This window comes from Hevea brasiliensis, chromosome 1 (genome assembly GCF_030052815.1).
Source record: "Hevea brasiliensis isolate MT/VB/25A 57/8 chromosome 1, ASM3005281v1, whole genome shotgun sequence".
In the NCBI taxonomy this organism is placed as follows: Eukaryota; Viridiplantae; Streptophyta; class Magnoliopsida; order Malpighiales; family Euphorbiaceae; genus Hevea; species Hevea brasiliensis.
The window spans coordinates 111,148,356-111,170,189 of record NC_079493.1 but is presented as its reverse complement, the minus strand read 5'-3'; the positions used below and the strand labels follow the sequence as shown (position 1 = coordinate 111,170,189).

Genomic DNA, 21,834 nt, shown 5'->3' with positions numbered 1-21,834 from the left:
AAATAAAAAATGCAGGATTACTATGAGAACTCTATCTATTAAAATATTTTCCTACATAACTTTAGTTAGGTTTATGTTAGAAGGAAGTTATAATTCAACTTTTTTTATATACTTTTATAAATTAAAAGATAATTTATTTTTTAAAATTTAAAAAATTGATTTGATCTTTAATTGAGCTAGCAAACATTTTAATGGCTTGTTTGATTCATATAATAAAATAATTTTATATTTAATTCCTTTACATATATAAGCTGCTTAATTGGAACCAAACTTTTTTTTTTAGTTGAATGAAAATCCATTTAAAATTACTTTTTTATATTTATATATTTTTACTTTTTAATTTTAATTATTATACAAGAATATTATAATAATAATATATTTTATATTCTTCAATTTGAACTGATTATAATTTTTTAATTTTATTTAATTATAATTAAAAATAAAAATAATATAGGTTATCTTTTTACTTTAAATAATTAAAGTTAATTATATTGAAAAGTTTTTATTTTTTAATTATTATACAAGAATACAATGATAATATATTTTATATTCTTCAATTTCAACTGATTATAAATTTTTAATTTTATTTAATTATAATTAAAAATAAAAATAATATATGTTATCTTTTTTACTTTAAATAATTAAAGTTAATTATATTGAAAAGTTTTTATTTTAATTAATTATAGGAAAATATAAAAATTTATTTTTACTATGTTTCATTCTAATTAAATATAATTACTTACAATTATAATTTTTAATTTTAATTATTTGCATGAAAATATAAAAATAATAGTTTTGTATTTAATTATTATTATAATTATTTTAACTTTAATTAATTATTTTAATTATTAAGATTATATTAATTATAATCATAATTATTTTAGTTATTATAATTTTTATAATTATAATTATAATTAATTATTGCCTAATTAATTTTTATATGAAACCAGATCTCCTATTTTATGAGAATGGGAATGAGAACCAAACGGGCCTAAATACTTAATGTGGTTTTTTGCCTTCAAAATTCAATAAAATCTAATGGTCTACTCTCTAATCTCCAGTCCTGTACGATAATGGAGTTACCTTCTAGGCCACCGGGATCCATTCTTCTTGAAGACTTTGGTCAGAAGGTTGACCTCACACGGCGGATCCGGGAGGTTCTTTTGAACTACCCGGAGGGAACCACGGTGCTCAAGGAGCTCATACAGAATGCCGACGACGCCGGCGCAACTAAGGTTCGCCTCTGCCTCGACCGCCGGCACCACGGCTCCGACTCCCTTTTATCCAATTCCTTGTCTCAGTGGCAGGGGCCGGCGCTCTTAGCCTACAACAACGCTGTTTTTACCGAGGAGGATTTCGTCAGTATTTCGAGAATTGGCGGCAGTGCCAAGAACGGCCAGGCATGGAAGACCGGCCGGTTCGGTGTTGGCTTCAATTCAGTTTACCACTTGACAGATTTGCCTTCGTTTGTGAGCGGCAAGTACGTGGTGTTATTCGATCCCCAGGGAGCTTATCTTCCAAATATTTCAACGTCAAATCCTGGAAAGAGAATTGATTTTGTTTCCTCGTCGGCGATCGCCCTTTATAAAGACCAATTCTCGCCGTACGTTGCGTTCGGTTGCGACATGAAGACCTCCTTCGCCGGAACTCTCTTCCGTTTTCCTCTTAGGAATGCGCATCAGGCTGCCACCAGCAAGCTCTCGAGGCAAGCGTATTTCGACGACGACATATTGTCTATGTTTAATCAGCTTTTCGAAGAAGGGGTTCTTTCTCTACTGTTTCTCAAAAATGTGCTTTCTATAGAGATGTACGTGTGGGATAAGGGAGAGAATGAGCCAAGGAAGCTTTATTCATGTGGTGTTTGTGTCCTAAATGATGATGTTATTTGGCATCGGCAAGCACTTTTGAGGTTGTCGAAAAGGAGTTCTGATGGGTTGGTGGAGGAGAGTGAGATGGATGGATATTGTGTGGACTTCTTGAGTGAGGCATTTTGTGGTAGTGAAGTTAAGAAGAGGATTGGTAGGTTTTATGTAGTTCAAACTATGGCATCAGCAAATAGCAGAATTGTTTCTTTTGCTGCTAAGGCTTCTAAAGAATATGATATCAATCTCTTACCTTGGGCTTCTGTTGCAGCATGCATATCAGATGGTTCTTCCGATGTGAGTTGTAATTTTTTTTTTAATTGATCATTGGTATGACTGCCTTTCACATCCCAAAACATTATTAGTGCAAATATTTTTTTTTTTTAATTTTTATTTTCATTTCTTTTTCTCTTTCTCCATTGGATGGAGCTACATAATAGGGGGTAGAGCGGAACAAAGAGTTTCTGTGACATTTGGGAAGTAATTAGTACCATGAGCTGTTATATCCAACATAACATGAACTTTTCCTTGTCATGAAGTTATGAGATATCTGATATGGCAGAATTTTTACTGTCCATGGTATATTGGCCTCTCTATTCTGCATTTGGATTTTCAATAAATTATGATCAGATTAGATTGCTATTGCTTTTCCTAGGAGCAGCTATCCTTTCTTATTTCTATCTTCATTTCATTTTATGGGCTATATCAAGTGTAGAATCTCCTTTTCTCTGTTAAAGAGTGTGCCTCAAATTGAGAGTTAAGTTGACAGAGGCTTCATCTGGGTTTGTGGTTGGGAAGTTAAAAAACTGGTTTGAAACTTTTTCTTCTTTTTTGGAAAAGTACTCTTTTAGATGTTGAAAAAGCAGTTTGCTGTTTTTAAGTTCTTATAAGTACAATGCGTTAAATTTAAATTAGAATCAAAATTTGAAGGTCCTTTAATAAATAATACTTTTCTCAACAGCTGCTCAAATAGCAATGCTAGACAGATGCAAGTAGAGCAAAAAGAGAAGACAAAAAGTTGAAATATGGAAAATGAGATCACAAGAAAAAGAATGATTATGTGCAGGGAATTCAGATAGAAAATAAATTAGGATTTAGAAGGCTGTGAACAGCACCCAGGTACTGTAGCAGCAGGAGAAAAGGAAGAAGAGAAAAGGAAGAGATAGGAACTAAGCCTTCGAAATCAAATACTTATAATTACATTCAAAACTGGAAATATATAACTGTTTATATAGATATTTATAAACTTAATAACTAATTCTACTCCTTTTGGGATTAGGAATCCAAAATGAGGAGAGACTCCAAAACAATGCTAATTAGGAATTAATAGTCCCTAAAGATCAAATATGCTAACTACCAAGGACACTTAATCTTGGACCAAAAATTTGCTCTAGGTTTCGAAAGAGGATAATGTTTTTGCAGCCATAATAGGGCTGCTCCTTCATTATGTTGCAGAAAAATAAATCTGAACTTTCTGTAATATGTAAGGTAGCTATCAGGTGTTGCATGGGCCTGTGAACAAGTCAGTTTTTGGTTGCCTAAAGCTCAAGGTACATAGTGATTTTGGGGCTCATAGAGTTGGAAGGTCTAATCGTGGTTTGTGGTGAGTTTTATGGCAATCAAGTGGTTGGAGATCTTTTAGAGATATTTGCTTAAATGCTGGCAGCAGCCAAGGAATGAGGTTTTCAGTTTGATAATTTGGTTTTTTTTTTTATTAATTAAATTTTTATTTTTCTTCTATAATGCAAATCAACTCAATTAAGTCTTAATCTCATATTATCTGGGGTCAGCTTATTGGATTTGCTTACTCCATTCCAGCCAGTTTAGTGCTACGTCTTCAAAAAGATCTAGTGCTACTAAGTCTTCTCTCACTACTTCCCTTCAATTCATCTTAGCTCTGCCATCCCCTTGATTATCTACTACCACTTCAATGTGCTCAGCTTTTTGCAATGGAGCATTAGCTTGTCTATTACGCTTGATGCATGTGTCCAAATCATCTTAATCTTCCTGCTCTCAATTGTTCCTCAATAGGTGCCATTTCCACCTTCTTGCAGATGTATTCATTCCTTATCCAAACTGTTTTTGAATTTCCACACATCCATCTTAGCATCTTCGTTTTTGTCATTCTGGTTCCCTTCAACTTATTTGGTATTTTGCAGTCACATTGCCCTATTGTCGCAGTTTGCCACTTCTTCTACTTAACTTGAAATCCTTAGGCTTTAGGGTGCTCTTCCACGACTCTTACTTTTGTTATTTCCATCTTGGATTTTGTCTATGAGATAAATGAAAAATTCGAGGGCTATTTGATTGTAAGGGGATAATAACTTCTTGGTACTTGACGAAATACTTCCATGGACATGAAGTTATTCTTTGTCTTTGAATTGATGGAGTTAATTCATTGGTCAATTTTTTTGGCTATTTGGATTTTGGCTTTTAAAGCTATAATTTATGGGGTTTATATGTTCGGACTAAATCTAGCTGCAATTTTTCCCCATGTGTTAAAGATTGAAAAAAGAAGTAATATAGTTTGAATATCAAACTTGGAATACTGTAGGTAATACATCCAAGGTTCCTTGGGCCTTACATCAAGGATAGAGTTGCATTCATCAAATTCAAAAGCGTAAAAAGAGTCAAAAGTTCTTGGAAATTCTCTAAACCTGTTATTCATTGAAAGTAAGGTACCTGTATATAAACTTAAAATATACTCCTAATGCTTTTGGACTTTGTGAAATGATGAACATTTATTGTTAAATTAATTTGGACCATGCATAAAGGTCCATCATATTTTTTAAGCCTAAATAATAATACGGGCATGGTGCATGGTAAAACCAAAATTATTTGAAAAAGTTATGGAAAATGTAATGATGAAATATAGTGGTTCACTAACTTATAATACGGGCATAGTTTTATTGTAAACTTTGCAAAGCCAGTGATTCTTGGATTGATGCTAATGGATAGTTTCTTTAACTTTTGTAGATAACTTAATTGGTATATTCCAAATTGATAGTCATGTTCTTGCATGTCTTTGTATTGAGGCTGCTATGCTTTTAAAAAAATCAACAAAGTGTTGTGTTTAGTTTTAATGCTTCCCTACCTTTTGTATTTGTCTTCTTTGTAACACTTATGTTGTGCCTTGTTATAATGTGATTGTGCACAGAATGACTATCTGAAGCTTGGTCGGGCATTCTGTTTTCTTCCACTGCCCATAAGAACTGGGCTGAAAGTCCATGTCAATGGATACTTTGAGGTTTCTTCAAATCGTCGTGGCATTTGGTATGGAGCAGACATGGACAGAAGCGGAAAAGTTCGCTCCATCTGGAATAGACTTCTTTTAGAAGATGTTGTTGCTCCCGCCTTTAGACATTTGCTGCTTGGTGTGCAAGGGTTGCTTGGTTCAATAGATTCATATTACTCTTTATGGCCTACTGGTTCTTTTGAAGAGCCATGGAACATTTTAGTTGAGCATATATACAGAAAAGTTGGTTATGCGCCTGTTTTGCATTCAGAATTTGAAGGTGGAAAATGGGTGACACCAGTTGAAGCCTTCCTTCATGATGAGGAGTTCAATAAAAGCAAGGAACTTGGTGAGGCCCTGCTGAAGTTAGGGATTCCTATTGTCCATTTGCCCATTGCCTTGTTTGATATGCTTTTGAAATATGCGTCTGGTTTTGAGCAAAAAGTGGTTACTCCTGATACAGTTCGTCATTTTCTTAGGGAATGCAAAGTCCTTGTGACATTGAGCAAATCTTACAAGCTTGTATTGTTGGAATATTGTCTCGAGGACTTGATTGATGCTGATGTTGGTATTCATGCTAGCAAACTGCCACTGCTTCCTTTAGCAAATGGTGATTTTGGATTATTCTATGAAGCTTCCAAAGGGACCTCTTATTTCATTTGCAATGAGTTAGAATACATGTTGCTTGAACAAATATATGATAAAATAATTGATCGTGATATTCCTCTGCACATACTTAGCAGACTTTCTGCTATTGCAGAGTCATCAAAAGCAAATATTTCAGTTTTCAGTATTACACATTTCCTGACCTTCTTCCCTAGATTTGTACCTGCTGACTGGAGATATAAAAGTAAGGTTTTATGGAATCCCGAGTCTTATAGTAATCACCCAACCTCATCATGGTTTGAGCTATTCTGGCAATATCTTCAAAATCATTGCAACAAATTATCCCTTTTTGGCGATTGGCCCATCCTGCCATCCACATCTCAGCATCTGTACAGACCTTCTAGACAGTCAAAATTGATCTGTGCTGATAAACTTCCTGTTTCAATTCATGATGCCCTTGTTAAGATTGGATGCAGGGTACTTAATACCACTTATGGAGTTGAACATCCAGATTTGTCTCTTTATGTATGCGAAGCTAATTGTGCTGGTGTCTTGGAATCAATTTTTGATGCTGTCTCTTCACATGGTGGTATAACTCAAACATTGTTTCATATTTTGAGAGATGAAGAAAAGGATGATCTTCGCAGTTTTCTTCTTGATCCAAAATGGTACTTGGGAGATTGTGTTGATGGTTCTATCATAAGAAATTGCAAGAAGCTTCCCATTTATAAAGTTTATGGTGGAGGATCTGTTCAGAACATTCATTTCTCAGATCTAGAAAATCCTCAAAAGTACTTGCCGCCATTAAATGTCCCTAACAATTTTCTGGGTTCTGAGTTTATTATGACTTCCTCAAATAGTGAGGAAGAGATTTTGGTGAGATATTATGGAATTGAGAGAATGGGGAGGGCACACTTCTACAGGCATCGGGTTTTTGAAGATATCAGGGAGTTGCAACCTGAAGTTCGTGACAGTATTATGCTTTCTGTTTTGCAGAACCTTCCACAATTTTGTTTAGAGGACGCAACTTTCAAGGAACATTTGAAAATTTTGGAATTTGTGCCCACCTTTAGTGGTGCTGTTAAGTGTCCTTCAGTGCTATATGATCCTCGCAATGAAGAGTTATCTGCTTTATTGGATGACTCTAATAACTTCCCTTCTGGTTCTTTCCAAGAACCTGATATTCTAGACATGCTACACAGTTTGGGTCTCAGAACATCTGTTTCTCCTGAGACTGTCCTGGAAAGTGCTCGACAAGTCGAGCAACTAATGCATGAGGATCAACAAAAAGCACATTCCAGATCTAAAGTGCTTCTTTCCTACGTAGAAGTAAATGCGATTAAGTGGTTACCCAACCAATTAAATGATGATCAAGGAACTGTCAATAAAATCTTTTCACGGGCTGCAACTGCATTTAGACCTCGCAACATGAAATCTGACCTCGAAAAGTTCTGGAATGATCTGCGGATGATTTGCTGGTGCCCTGTGATGGTTTCTCCTCCATTTCAGACTTTGCCATGGCCTGCTGTGTCATCGACAGTTGCTCCACCTAAGCTTGTTAGGTTACAAACAGACTTGTGGCTTGTTTCAGCTAGCATGAGAATACTGGATGGTGAATGCTCTTCTACTGCATTATCATATAACCTTGGGTGGTTATCTCCACCAGGAGGAAATGCACTTGCTGCTCAATTACTAGAGCTTGGAATGAACAATGAGATTGTGAATGATCAGCTACTTCGACAGGAATTAGCCTTGGCAATGCCAAGGATATACTCAATAATGATGAGCTTGATTGGTTCGGATGAAATGGATATTGTGAAGGCTGTTCTTGAAGGGTCTCGTTGGATTTGGGTGGGAGATGGATTTGCTACCATAGATGAGGTTGTTCTTGATTGTCCTCTTCATTTGCCTCCCTATATTCGTGTTGTACCCATTGATTTAGCTGTTTTCAAAGACTTATTTTTGGAGCTTGGAGTTCGAGAGCATTTTAAGCCCATTGATTATGCTAATATTTTGGTTAGAATGGCTTTGAGGAAAGTTTCCTGTCCTCTGGATGTACAAGAAATAAGGGCAGTGATACTGATCGTTCAGCATCTGGCTGAAGTTCAGTTTCAAGAAGAAGAAGTCAAGATTTATTTACCGGACATTTCAGGAAGACTATTGCCTGCTGGTGATTTAGTTTATAATGATGCTCCCTGGTTGCTTGGCGCAGATGATGCTGATAGCTCATTTCGAGCATCTTCTGTGGCCTTAAATGCAAAAAGAACAGTTCAAAAATTTGTCCATGGGAATATCTCTAATGAAGTTGCAGAGAAGCTTGGTGTCTGCTCACTTCGTAGGATCTTACTTGCTGAAAGTGCTGATTCTATGAATTTTGGTTTGTCTGGTGCTGCTGAAGCCTTTGGACAGCATGAAGCTTTGACAACTAGACTCAAACATATACTTGAGATGTATGCAGATGGTCCTGGGACTCTTTTTGAACTGGTTCAAAATGCTGAGGATGCTCGGGCTTCAGAAGTGATATTTCTTTTGGATAAAACTCAATATGGGACTTCTTCTGTTCTCTCTCCTGAAATGGCAGATTGGCAAGGTCCTGCATTGTATTGTTTCAATGACTCAGTTTTCAGTCCACAAGATCTCTATGCAATCTCACGTATTGGTCAAGAAAGCAAACTGGAAAAGCCTTTTGCAATTGGAAGATTTGGGCTTGGGTTTAATTGCGTTTATCATTTTACTGACATACCTGCGTTTGTTTCTGGGGAAAACATTGTTATGTTTGATCCTCATGCCTGTCATTTGCCTGGGATCTCTCCTTCCCATCCTGGCTTAAGAATTAAATTTGTTGGGAGAAAGATTTTGGAGCAATTTCCTGATCAGTTCTCTCCATTCTTACACTTTGGCTGTGATATGCAGCATCCCTTTCCTGGTACCCTCTTTCGTTTTCCTCTTAGAAGCTCTTCTATTGCCCTGCGTAGCCTGATAAAGAACGAAGGATATGCACCTGAAGATGTCATGTCTCTCCTTGCTTCCTTTTCAGAGGTTGTTTATGATGTTTTGCTTTTTCTCCGCAATGTGAAAAGCATCTCTATTTTTGTGAAGGAAGGAAATGGTTATGAAATGCAACTCCTGCACCGTGTGCACAGAAATTGCATTATGGAGCCAAATATGGTGTCAAATGTATCAAATGATGTATTTAGTCTTATCAATGGAAGTCAATATAATGGGCTGGGTAAGGATCAGTTGCTGAAAAAGTTGAGCAAATCCATAGACAGGGATTTGCCATATAAATGCAAGAAGATTGTGGTGACAGAACAAAGACCTTCTGGTGTTTTGTCACACTGTTGGATAGTCTGTGAGTGTTTAGGCAGTGGGCTAGCCAAGAACACCTCTGCAGCTGCTGGTGACAAATCTCATAAATCAATTCCATGGGCTTGTGTTGCCGCATATATACACTCTGTGAAGAGGGATGGGGAAGTAAGCGATATCTTCAACACAGAAGATGCCTGTACTGAAATATTTCAAGTTTCTGCAACTTCCATTCAACAAAGGAAAAACTTTGAGGGGCGTGCCTTCTGCTTTTTACCACTTCCCATCAGTACTGGGCTTCCAGCACATATTAATGCATATTTTGAATTATCATCCAACAGGAGAGACATCTGGTTTGGTAATGACATGGCAGGAGGTGGAAAAAAACGGTCGGACTGGAACATGTACATCCTTGAAGCTGTTGTTGCCCCTGCTTATGGCCACTTGCTTGAGAAAATTGCACAGGAGATTGGCCCTTGTGATCTGTTCTTTTCATATTGGCCAACGGCAATTGGCTTGGAGCCTTGGGCATCAGTGGTACGGAAACTATACATTTTTATTGCTGAATCTGGTCTTCGTGTTTTATATACAAAAGCTAGAGAGGGCCAGTGGGTTGCTGCCAAACAAGTGATTTTTCCTGATTTTAGCTTTCATATGGCACATGAACTTGTAGAAGCATTATCAGATGCTGGTCTACCTCTTGTGACTGTTTCCAAGCCACTTGTACAGAGATTTATGGAGGCCTGTCCATCACTGAACTTTCTGACACCACAGTTGTTAAGAACACTGCTGATTCGGCGAAAACGTGGATTTAAGGAAAGAAGTTCAATGATCTTGACCCTTGAATATTGTTTACTTGATTTAAAAGTTCCCATTCAACCTGATAGTTTGTATGGTTTAGCATTGTTGCCGCTTGCTAATGGTTCATTTGCTATGTTTGGAAAGAATGGGGCTGATGAAAGAATTTATATTTCACGGGGGGATGAATATGGTCTCCTCAAGGATTCAATTCCACACCAGCTTGTGGACAATGGAATTCCAGAAGTTGTTTATGGAAAGCTGTGCAGCATAGCTGAGAGCGAGAAATCAAATATTTCTTTCCTGTCTTGCTCTTTACTTGAGAAGCTTCTTGTGAAATTACTTCCAGTTGAGTGGCAGCTTTCGAAAAAGGTGAACTGGGCACCTGGTAATCAGGGTCAACCAAGTATAGAATGGATAAGATGTCTTTGGAGCTATCTAAAGTCATGCTGCGATGATCTGTCAATATTTTCTAACTGGCCAATATTACCTGTTGGAGACAATTATCTTTTGCAGTTAATTCCAAATTCTAATGTTATTACAGATGATGGGTGGAGTGAAAACATGTCTTCATTGTTGCTGAAAGTAGGATGCTTATTCTTGAGGCGTGACCTACAAATAGAACATCCAGGGCTGGAAAAATTTGTGCAGTCTCCAACGGCGGCAGGCATATTAAATGCATTTCTGGCAATTGCTGGTAAGCCAGAGAAGATTGAATCGCTTTTCACTGATGCATCAGAGAGGGAGCTACATGAACTGCAGAGTTTTGTTCTTCAGTCAAAGTGGTTCTTTGAAGAGCAGATGGATGGCGCATGTATTGACGTCATCAAACACCTTCCAGTATTTGAGTCTTACAGAAGTAGAAAACTAGTTAGTCTGAGTAAACCTACCAAATGGCTTAAACCAAGTGGTGTTCGGGAGGATCTCCTGGGTGATGATTTTGTTCGCACTGAATCAGAAAGAGAGAGAATTATTCTGCAAAGGTACTTAGACATCAAAGAGCCATCAACACTGGAATTTTATAAAGTTTACGTACTTAACCGGATGTCAGAATTCCTTTCACAGCAGGAAGCTCTTGTGGCCATTCTAAATGATGTGAGGCTTTTGACTGACCAAGATTTTTCCATCAAATCAGCACTTTGCACGGCACCTTTTGTTTTAGCTGCCAATGGAACTTGGCAACAGCCATCTAGGTACTTATTTATTTATTTTTATGTTTTCCATTTCTGATACCAGATGTTTGTTTGTATGACTACTAGTGGAAGTGTTTAATGTCCTACATTGGTTCTTACTCTAAACTGTTTGTGCAATGCCTATTGCTGTATTTGCTTCTTTTTTTAATGCATTATAGTCTGGTTAAATACTCAAAAATCATTTTAGTACATCAATAGGTAGTCTTCCAGTGTATGTCAATTGGCTTGCTATGAGTAGTTTCTACCCTGAATTATGAATGTTGCATCTTTTTCTGTCTCTATCTTGGTTCTCTTTTATTGGTTTCAAAATTCAACATTAAATGGAAAAGATTAGTTTAAGAGTTCAGCTAGTCCATGTTGCTACTACAGATGATGTAGCTCAGGCTGCAATAGCATTACACTTGTATGGTTTGATAGACAGTAATTATAAAAGCCAGGATCTATTTCATTTTTGTTCCCCAATTTTGCGTTGTTATTCATCTCCAATGTTAGTACTGTACTTGGTTAATTGAGGTACTCTTTAGTTGCAGGTTTCATTTAAACAAACAGTGGGATGAAGTTTTTAGTCATGTGTTGCTTTATTGTTATTATTATTTTTAAATGAAATTTTATAGTACTTTGTTTTTTTCAATATTTTTTCAGACTTCTTTATACAAATAATTGCAGTATGTTTTTGATTTTAACTGGATAATATTCTACTTCAATTTTCTTGATGTTGAAAAATTAATTATGATTTATGCACTTTGTTTATTGCTTAGTTTCTTGAAATTGGAATTGATTGTAGCATCTCTTGGGAAGTTGAATACGTCTAGAGAAATTGGAGAAATTTAGGAAAAGTTAGGTTAATAAGTTTTGGTTAATTTAAACATGAATGAAAATTTAGGATTATGTTGCATTTGGAGTGACTAAGAGTATTTGGATGGAGGGGAATGATTGGCTTTCTAAAGTGAAACTTAGCCTTTTCAGTATGAAAGGAGAGGACAATTCTTTTCTTTGCTTCTTTATGAATATCATCTTAATGGGGGAATATGATAGGTTAAAATGGACTAATATTTAATTGAACTACCAAAACATGTAGTTCCCACTGTATGCGCCACTATAACAATAATTCACTTGATTATCATGTAGATTTGTGATATAACAACAATATTGCTGGTTAAAAGTGACATTATTGATGTTGGACCACAATGGAATGCTATGCAACTTTTATTTAAACCTTGTATCTATGATTTGTGAATATATGATATTTTCCATTTGTTGTTTCCTTCATTTGTGTTATAATGGTGTTTGTCTTACTTCCTTATCACTTGCATTGTGGATTGCTTTTTGCTAGCTAGAAGCAGTGCACCAATTGTATCACCCAAACAAAACTATTCACTTGGAGTTTGGACAAATCTAACCATGAATTGTGTTGCTCTTTTGCATAACAGAACTTAGATAAACAGTGATTCTGCATTCTGGAGCTGCTTACAAAATTTTTAATATAATTTTTTCCTTGCTCTAACTTTTTTTTGTTAGGCTGTATGATCCCCGTGTTCCTGAACTACAAAAGGTGCTCCATAGTGGTTTTTTCCCTTCTAAGGAATTCTCAGATCCTGAAACTCTGGAGACTTTAGTCAGCCTTGGGCTTAAAAGAACTCTGGGTTTAAGTGGTTTTCTTGATTGTGCTAGATCAGTATCGATGTTACATGATTCTGGTAACTCAGAGGCAGTGAGTTATGGGCGGAGGTTAGTTATCTGTTTGGATGCTCTTGCACATAAGCTCTCGGCGGAGGAGAAAGAAGGCAATTGCAATCAGTTGCAGGGTATTTTGGTTTGCCAGGATAATTGTATTGCAAATGGTGAGGGTGTGTACCTCAATTCTCTTGAAAGAGGTGAGAATCACTTAAAAAATGCTCTGGACATTGAATATCTTTTGACTGACTTGGTTGATGATATGCCAGAAGAAGAATTTTGGTCTGAAATGAAGGCTATTGACTGGTGTCCTGTTTGTGTTGATCCACCCCTACAAGGACTGCCATGGTTAAAATCTAAAAAGCGAGTAGCATCTCCAAATCTTGTGAGACCTAAATCACAGATGTGGATGGTGTCCTGTGTAATGCATATACTAGATGGTGAATGCAACTCAAATTACCTACAGAAGAGACTTGGTTGGATGGATTGTCCAAAGGTTGATGTTTTATCAATGCAATTGATTGAACTATCCAAATCCTACAATCAACTAAAGCTAAATTCTTCTGTGAGACTGGATTTTGATGCTGCACTGCAGAAGGGAATCCCAACACTTTATTCTAAATTGCAAGAGTATATTGGTGCCAGTGATTTCTCAGAGTTGAAATCAGCTTTAGATGGTGGTTCCTGGGTTTGGATTGGTGATGATTTTGTATCCCCTAGTGATCTTGCATTTGATTCACCAGTGAAATTTACCCCTTATTTGTATGTTGTTCCATCTGAGTTATCAGAATTTAGAGAATTGCTCTTGGAATTAGGTGTGAAGCTTAGTTTTGATATTTGGGATTACTTTCATGTTCTGCAACGCTTACAGAATAATGTGAAGGGGTGCCCCCTCTCAACTGATCAGTTATTTTTTGTCCATTGCGTCCTTGAAGCTGTTGCAGACTGTTGCTCAGACAACTTATTGTTTGAGGTTTCCAATACATCATTATTAATTCCGGATTCTTCTGGAGTTCTAATGTGTTCTGGGGATCTTGTTTATAATGATGCACCATGGATGGAAAATAGTGCGCTGGTTGGGAAACATTTTGTACATTCTAGTATCAGCAATGATTTGGCGAATAGATTGGGGGTGAAATCACTTCGCTGCCTCTCGTTGGTTGATGAAGATATGACTAAAGATTTGCCTTGCATGGATTTTACGAAGATAAATGAACTGCTGGCATTGTATGGGAACAACGATTTTTTGTTGTTTGACCTTCTTGAATTAGCAGATTGCTGCAAAGCTAAGAAGTTACACCTAATTTTTGACAAGAGGGAGCATCCTCGTCAGTCTTTGCTGCAGCACAATTTAGGTAAGCTGTTCTGGATTTTGAGAATTTTTAGTAGTTTAATTGGCTTTATGAGATAGGAATGGTTCCTTGGAAATTTAGATATTTTTACTTTCTTTTTGTCACTTCAGGCGCAAGGCATTGAGGCACTTGGCGGTAGATGTTTCTTCTGGTTTAGCATGCTTATCACTGACATAGGTCTTCTTGAAAAGGAAACATCAATCTGAAATGAATCTAATGCTTAGAATTCTATTTTCATACAGAATTTTCTAGCTTTCTTCTTGTTGTGAATTTGATAATTGTCCTTATTATTGGTTTCAAAATTGTGATATACGCAGGTCAATTTCAAGGGCCCGCTCTAGTTGCCATTTTGGAAGGTGTCAGCTTGAATAGAGAGGAAGTTAGCAGCCTTCAGCTTCTCCCTCCTTGGAAACTTCGGAGCAATACTCTTAACTATGGCTTGGGACTTCTTAGCTGTTACTTTATATGTGATTTCTTGTCAGTTATATCTGGCGGCCACTTTTATATGTTTGATCCTCGTGATCTGGCACTTGGTGTGTCTTCAAGTCATACTCCCACAGCAAAAATGTTTTCTCTGATAGGTATGATGCTCTCACAGTAAGTTTCAGTAGTGTTTTGCTACTCTCTGCATGTGTATTGCTCTTTCAGATGTCTTTATCCCTATCCTATTTTTTCATCCTTGTACATTTTTGCTCTATCTGGCCATTATATATCTGAAACTGATGAAGTGAAATCCAATGTATACTATATAGGGATGTCCTCATGAAACTATCATGGTTCTGCTTTCATTAAAGAGAGCACCTTTTTTGTATGTTAATCATGCCCTTAGAAAACATATTCATACTTCCCACAAAATTTGACTAGTGTATTTAAATTCACATTAACCACCTTTTGGCTTGGTTTTTATTTGTGATGTTGTGATATGATATGTGTAATTATAAGAATGGCCAAGCATATCAAGGAGAAGTTGCTATGTGATCTATGTTTGTGCCCTCATAATAGACTGTCATTTAGATGGCATTGTGGTAGATGTACTTCATTCTAGGGCCTCTTAGGATGCTACATGATAAGAAGTATAAGTTGTTTTGATAATAAGAAGTTTGGTCTCTTTTACCAATCCTTGATTTGAAGTTATGAAAATAAAATTCAAATTAATATATTTATAAGTTCTCATATCTTCATTTGGTGTTTGCAACTAGCTGCTTATAGTTTTTTGGTTTTTTACTTTAGAAACACAATGTGAGAGTGTAGAAATTTTGTGATGGAATCTTCGGGCAAGCAACTCCCTTGTGGATAAGGAGGGTTCTCGTTCCAGTTGATTTGAGATTGGTGAGGGTCTATTAGTGTGGGAAAACTACTCCTAATTATTTTCTCATGTCTAATAGGACTTCTGATAATATTACTGTAAATGCAGCTGATTTAGATTTGTCCGAATATTTTATTTAAGTGGCTTAAGGGTCAATTAGCCCATGGATTTTGGCCCAATTTCAATTGGGTGCTTATTCGTCTTTTTTTTTTGGTTCCAATCAAGTCCCTTATCTTTTCATTTTCAGCAATTAGCTCCAAATTATTAATTTTTGTTAACTTTTGGTTATTGTGATATTGTGGAACCCACAAAATAGTATAATATTATTTTTAAATTTTTTATTATTTAAAAAAAATTAATAATCACTCACAATGAAGGATTTCACAGTAAAAAGTTGAAAATCTAGAACACCCAAATTGAAAAACACAATCATTTTCTCCTCCATATCCTCACTTTTATTCCTATTCTGCTGTTTGTAGTGTTGAAATCAATGGTGAGGTTGTAAATGAAGATCTTTGGTGTGGGAAGGTGGTGGGAGAGGATGGTCATGTGTTGCAACTATGACACAGCGTTGCTTAAAGAAAACACCCACTCCACACGCAAGAGAGAGATACTGAAGAAGAAAACTCTGCTGGAATTTTTTTTGATAAAAGCGAAGCTGAAATACACAGATTTGAGGAGTATTTAAGGAGTTTTTAGACTCCCAAGCCTAATAGGAAAATAGCTCTACTAAATAAGAAGTTTAACTAATCCTAAATACATTAGGACAACATATATAAAGTATAAAATAAAACTAATCCTAGTTGAAGTAGGAAATTAGGACTATTCCTAAATAAAATAGGAAACGCCAAAAACTAGATCTAAATGAGTATCTTGCTGAAATATGAAGTGTATCGAAATTGGATTGCTGTCGGAAGAGTTATGGACTGAAAAAACATAAATTTCCCTCAATTTCTCGCTGCTGGACACCCTTCATGCTGCTGGGACAAAACATCGCACGCCATGGGCGTTTGCTTGGAGCCTAGTACACGCCTATTGCATTACTCTTCTGTGCAAGGTAGTTAAAAGCATAAGGCACACTCAAAGTGATGCACCACCCTATCGCTTAAAGTGCGAAGCGCAAAAAAAGTGCTCGCTTCATTGAATAAAGCATAAAATTATTAAAAAAATTAACTAATAATATATATTATGCAAAGAAAATACAATTTTCTGTATAAAATTTAAACCCTTCAAGTTGAGACTCTTTGCTTACGTCCTAAAAGCCCTTGCTTCACTAAATCATAGTTATTAAAGGCACCTCAGGGTCTAGGCTCACCACGCTCCAGCTCTAGCGCCTCCATAGTAGAAAGGCGGGCGACATGCACTAGGCCCTTTCCTTATGCGTCTAGGCGTGCACCTTATTCCAGGCGCAAGACTAGAAAGGCACGCCTTTTTTATTTTCACATTCGGCAAGTACTTTAATTGACAAAAGGTACTACCACTCAACTTGAAATTGGTAGATTTAAAAGTTTTGAAAATTAGTATTACTAGTGACTAAGTTAAAAATGAGTATTAAGAGGATGAAGGTGTAGAAGAAGATGAAAAAGATTATGATGCTACTCTTGATGAAAATTGAAGAGTAGTTATTTTATAATTACTTGACTTTAGTTATAGAATATTAAAAGACTATTTAAGTTTTAATATATTAGTATTTGAATGCTTATTAGTTATTATTATTTTTAGTTTTATGTTATTTGAAAATTGATGGAATATTCACATTTATTTTACTTTGATTTTTTTTTTTGCGCCTCACCTCTCTTAGGTGCACACCTTCGCCTTGCGCCTAGGCTCCACGACCCCTTTGTGCCTTTAATAACTATGCACTAGATGCACTCCACTTAGCATATGTAAAAGTGCTTCCTATTTATCGATGTGCTCCAGCACTTAAGTGAACGCTTTTGCACATTTGACTACACTGCTTTTGTGACAAATTGCTTGCCCCTGTTGGAATGCTCTATTTTTGCTCTGCTTTCTTTCTTAGCTTATTCCCATGCTGTTTCTCCCATTTTCCCAAGAATTCCTCGCTAATTTCATCCAATCAAACTAGATCCATTAAAATGCTGAATTCATGATAGGTTCAAAGATAAGTTGCAAAATTAATTATGGACTGTTAACACTATGTTTGGAAATGTACAAAATATGGGAGGAAAGAAAATGAGTAGGGAAAATAAAAGAATTTCCCACCTTTGTGTTGTTTGGAAAGGAAGGAAATAAAAAGGGAAGGAAAATTAGGGGGTAGAATATGATGTGGGGCCCACATTTCACTCGCTCCAACTTGAAGAGTGAGAGGAAAATCCACTTAATTACATTTTTATCCCTCAAATTTTTATTTTATTTGCACAAAAAAAGATTAAATACAAATTATATTATTCATAGAGCCATTTTTCCTTCCACTTTTTCTTCCTTACTGTCCAAACAAGGGCTAACCAAAGTTGTTCTTTTCTCCTTACTTTCTCACCTTAATTTCATCTATTTATTTTCTTTCCGGTGGCTTCTATAGTTATTTTATTTAAAACAAAGTAAGATTACTTTGCTTCATGAAAAAAAAAAATTCTAACTTTACAAAATTTGTACATTTTATCTCGTAAATTTTATGTGAAGTATTTTTTTTTCATAAAGCAATTATTTAACAAATATCGTATTAGATTAATGTAAAAATGGTGGCACTTCACAAAAAAAAACTTATGCAAGTTTTATTTTTTTTTATAAAATTAATATTATAAACATTATTTTAAATTAATAATAATGAATGTTATCTATATTTTTATTATTAACTTTAAATTAAAAATAATATTTTATTTTATTTTATTTTATTATTTTATAGAAAATATCATAATTATATATACTTTATTTTTTTCTTGTGCCCTTTTTTGTTAATCTAATATATATTTTATTAAATGATTATTTTACAAAAAAAAAAAAAGTGAAAATATCAAAATTTTATACCGTCTCCTTCCCCTCCTCCCCTTCCCCCCCACCCCCCCAAAAAGAAAAAAGAAAGTTTTCAAACATTGGCTAAAAGTTTACTCGCATTAAATGTCATGTTTCATAATTATAATGCTTTAGAAAAACCTGATATATTGTTGTTTGCAAGGAGAAGAGTGGCAGCTGGGGTCTCCTCTCTTTTTTGCTTTGGTTGCTCCAAATGGAAAAATCTATTGTTCTTCTACCTAAGCTACCTTTTGGGAGCTGAATCTCCTAGAGGAGGTTGGAAGATTTTTGGATGAATTTGGGAGTGATGAATAAAAGGATGGGGAAGATGCAATCATGCAAATTGTTGGGCTTTTATGTTCTCATTTGCTTTTTATTTTGTCTTTTATTTTTCCTAGTCATTAAGATCCTTTTTAATATTTAAATATTTTTTAGTTACTTAAAATATTGAAGATATAGTCACGCCTGGTGTCATTTTCCTCATTTTTACATTTTAACTTTTCTTTGGATTTTATCTCTATGAACCCCTCATTGTGGTCACAGGTACAAATTTGACCAAGCGATTTTGTGATCAATTTAATCCGATGCTGATTGGTGAAAAAACTTCATGGTCATCATTAGATTCTACTATTATCCGCATGCCTCTATCATCAGAATGTCTTAAGGATGGACTTGAGTTGGGATTGAGGAGGGTAAAGCAAATATATGATCGATTCATAGAGAATGCTTCTGGAATGCTTATTTTCTTGAAGTCAGTCTTGCAGGTAGTATTTTATGTTCTTGCTTGTGACTTTTTGTGAATGCAACTATTTACTATAAAATTATATCAAAACACCTGTGCACACATGTAAACTTATATTTTTGTTGGAGAAGAGATGATCTATTAATCATTTCCTTGAATTTGGATTTCTATATTAATGTCACCTAGCAGTTTCAGTATTGTTACAGTTCTTTTCTTTGTTGTTTATTGTTATGGAAATATATAATTATATATATATATATTAGTGTAGGATTTATATTCCTAAATAGATAGAGATTTGTATTCTTAATTAGTAGAGCATAATTTTACGGATTAGTTAAAATGATTTTAGGGATGTTTGTATGTAAATATGTGATATTCTATTCTATCAAAATTAAAGAAGAAAAGAAAATAAAGATGTAGGCTTTGTGGTTTTCTTCCCTCCCTTTCTTTTGTATTATTCTAATTCTTAAATTCTTAACATGGGCTAGGAATCGTGAACAATGTCGTAAGCAATGCGAATAAACATGAATAGTACCTGTGAACAGTACCAAAGACCTAATGAATCAAGAGTTCTGATATCATGTTAAGATTTGAGAATCGGAAGAAGGAAAAAGAAAGAAAGGGAAGAGAAGGGAAAGAACTCAAAGGGCTACATATTTATTCTCTTTTATTCTATTTTTGATAGAATAGAAGATCACATATTTATGCACAAACATCCCTAAAATCATTCTAACTCATCCCTAAAATTATGTTCTACCATCTAGGAATACAAATATCTATCTATTTAGGAATATAAATCCTACAGTAAATAGGAATATATATAAAATATATCGACTTTCCATAATACTCTCCCTTGAGGTGGAACATGGATTTTTATCAATTCCAACACTTATTACTGTTTTTTTCTTTTCTTGTTTCCTAGACTAAGGGTGCGTTATCCTCCATGTAATCTCGTTTCCTTCTATAATAAAATTCCTTCTATGAAGTGAAGAAAAAATAATAATTAATGTTACTAAACTAACACATTTTAGTAATTAGTTACTATAAATCAGTTAAATCATGGATAATCTTTGCATTTGAGATACTTGATTTCATGTCATGTCTAGTCATTGGTCTAGCCTATAATTGATCTAGAAGAATATAGGTCAAGAGTAGTTAAGCATATTAATGGAGGACTTTTGGGATCAATCTTAGGATTTTTATAAATACAGGTTGTAGAAAGAGATGATTCTCTTTGATTTCAATTAATCTGTATATGGGTATATATATATATACAATTGATTCCTATAATTGTGTTCTACTAATTAGAAAGAAATCTTAAATAAGAAATCCTAAATAGGAATACAGAATACAAAATATACAGAGAAATAATATAGTGATTGACTTTCCATAACATAGTGATTGACTTTCCATAACACTCCCCCTCAAGTTGGAGCATAGATGTTAATCATGCCCAACTTGTTGCAAATGTAGTCAATCGTAGCTCCATTCAGAGCTTTTGTGAAAATATCTCCTACCTGCTCTCCAGTTTTGATGTGTCCTGTTGAGATGATCTGTTGTTGAATCTTTTCACGAATAAAGTGACAATCAATCTCAATATGTTTGGTTCGCTCATGAAACACCGGATTAGAAGCAATATGAAGAGCAGCTTGATTATCACACCACAATTTCGCAGGCAGGGAGGTCTTAAAACTTGTCTCATCTAGTAATTGAAGTATCCACATTACCTCACATACTGATTGTGCTATGGCTCTGTATTCGGATTCAGCACTAGATCGAGAAACTACACTCTGCTTCTTGCTTCTCTAAGACATCAAATTTCCTCCAATAAAAACGCAATATCCAGTAGTTGACCTCTTGTCAACCTTAGATCCAGCCTAGTCGGCATCTGAAAAACATTCAACATTCAAATGCCCATGATTACCATATAGCAAACCTCTTCCTGGAGCGCCCTTCAGATAACACAAGATTTGTTTTAAGGCTTCCCAATGAGCAACAGTTGGGGAAGACATAAACTGACTTACCACACTAACGGCATAAGCAATGTCAGGACGAGTGACTGTAAGGTAGTTCAATTTTCCTACCAATCTCCTGTATCTCTCTGGATCTTCAAACAACTCACTATCCTCGCTAATGCTTGTAAAGTTGGAGTCATTGGTGCGCTACAAGGCTTAGCACCTAATTTTCCTGTCTCTGTCAATAGATCGAGGACATATTTTCTTTGAGACAAGAAAATACCCTTCTTACTTCTCATAACTTCGATACCCAAGAAATACTTTAACAATCCCAAGTCTTTGGTCTGAAACTGGGATTGGAGGAAGGTTTTAAGAGATGAAATACCTGCAGAGTCACTCCCAGTGATGACAATGTCATCCACATAGACTACCAAGAGAATTAGACCAGCCTTAGATTGCCTATAAAATACTGAGTGATCACACTTACTCTTTTGCATACCAAATTCCTATACTGCTTCACTGAATTTCTCAAACCATGCCCTAGGACTTTGTTTCAAGCCATAAAGAGATTTCCGAAGCCTACAAACTTTACCCAACTCCCCTTGAGCAACAAACCCAGGTGGTTGCTCCATATACACCTCCTCCTGAAGATCATCATGAAGGAAAGCATTCTTGATATCCAATTGATGCAGGGGCCAATCATATGTAGCTGCTAAAGAGATAAATAAGCGAATAGAAGTAAGTTTAGCTACAGGAGAAAAAGTATCAGAGTAATCAACCCCATATGTCTGAGCATATATCCTTTTGCTACAAGGCGTGCTTTTAACCTAGCCAC

At 35.5% G+C, this 21,834-nt stretch overlaps 1 protein-coding gene across 1 annotated transcript in view; it reads left to right on the top strand.

Annotated features, from left to right (window-relative positions):
- The first annotated feature begins 989 nt into the window (after positions 1-989).
- LOC110664809 (uncharacterized) overlaps positions 990-21,834 on the top strand; it is a 46,504-nt gene continuing 25,659 nt past the window's right edge. Inside the window, exons 1-5 of the mRNA XM_058147272.1 lie at positions 990-2,159; positions 5,020-11,000; positions 12,519-14,029; positions 14,344-14,607; positions 18,846-19,066. Of these exons, the coding sequence (XP_058003255.1) occupies positions 1,074-2,159; positions 5,020-11,000; positions 12,519-14,029; positions 14,344-14,607; positions 18,846-19,066 (9,063 nt within the window). The 5' untranslated portion in view covers positions 990-1,073. The remainder of the gene's footprint in view (positions 2,160-5,019; positions 11,001-12,518; positions 14,030-14,343; positions 14,608-18,845; positions 19,067-21,834) is intronic.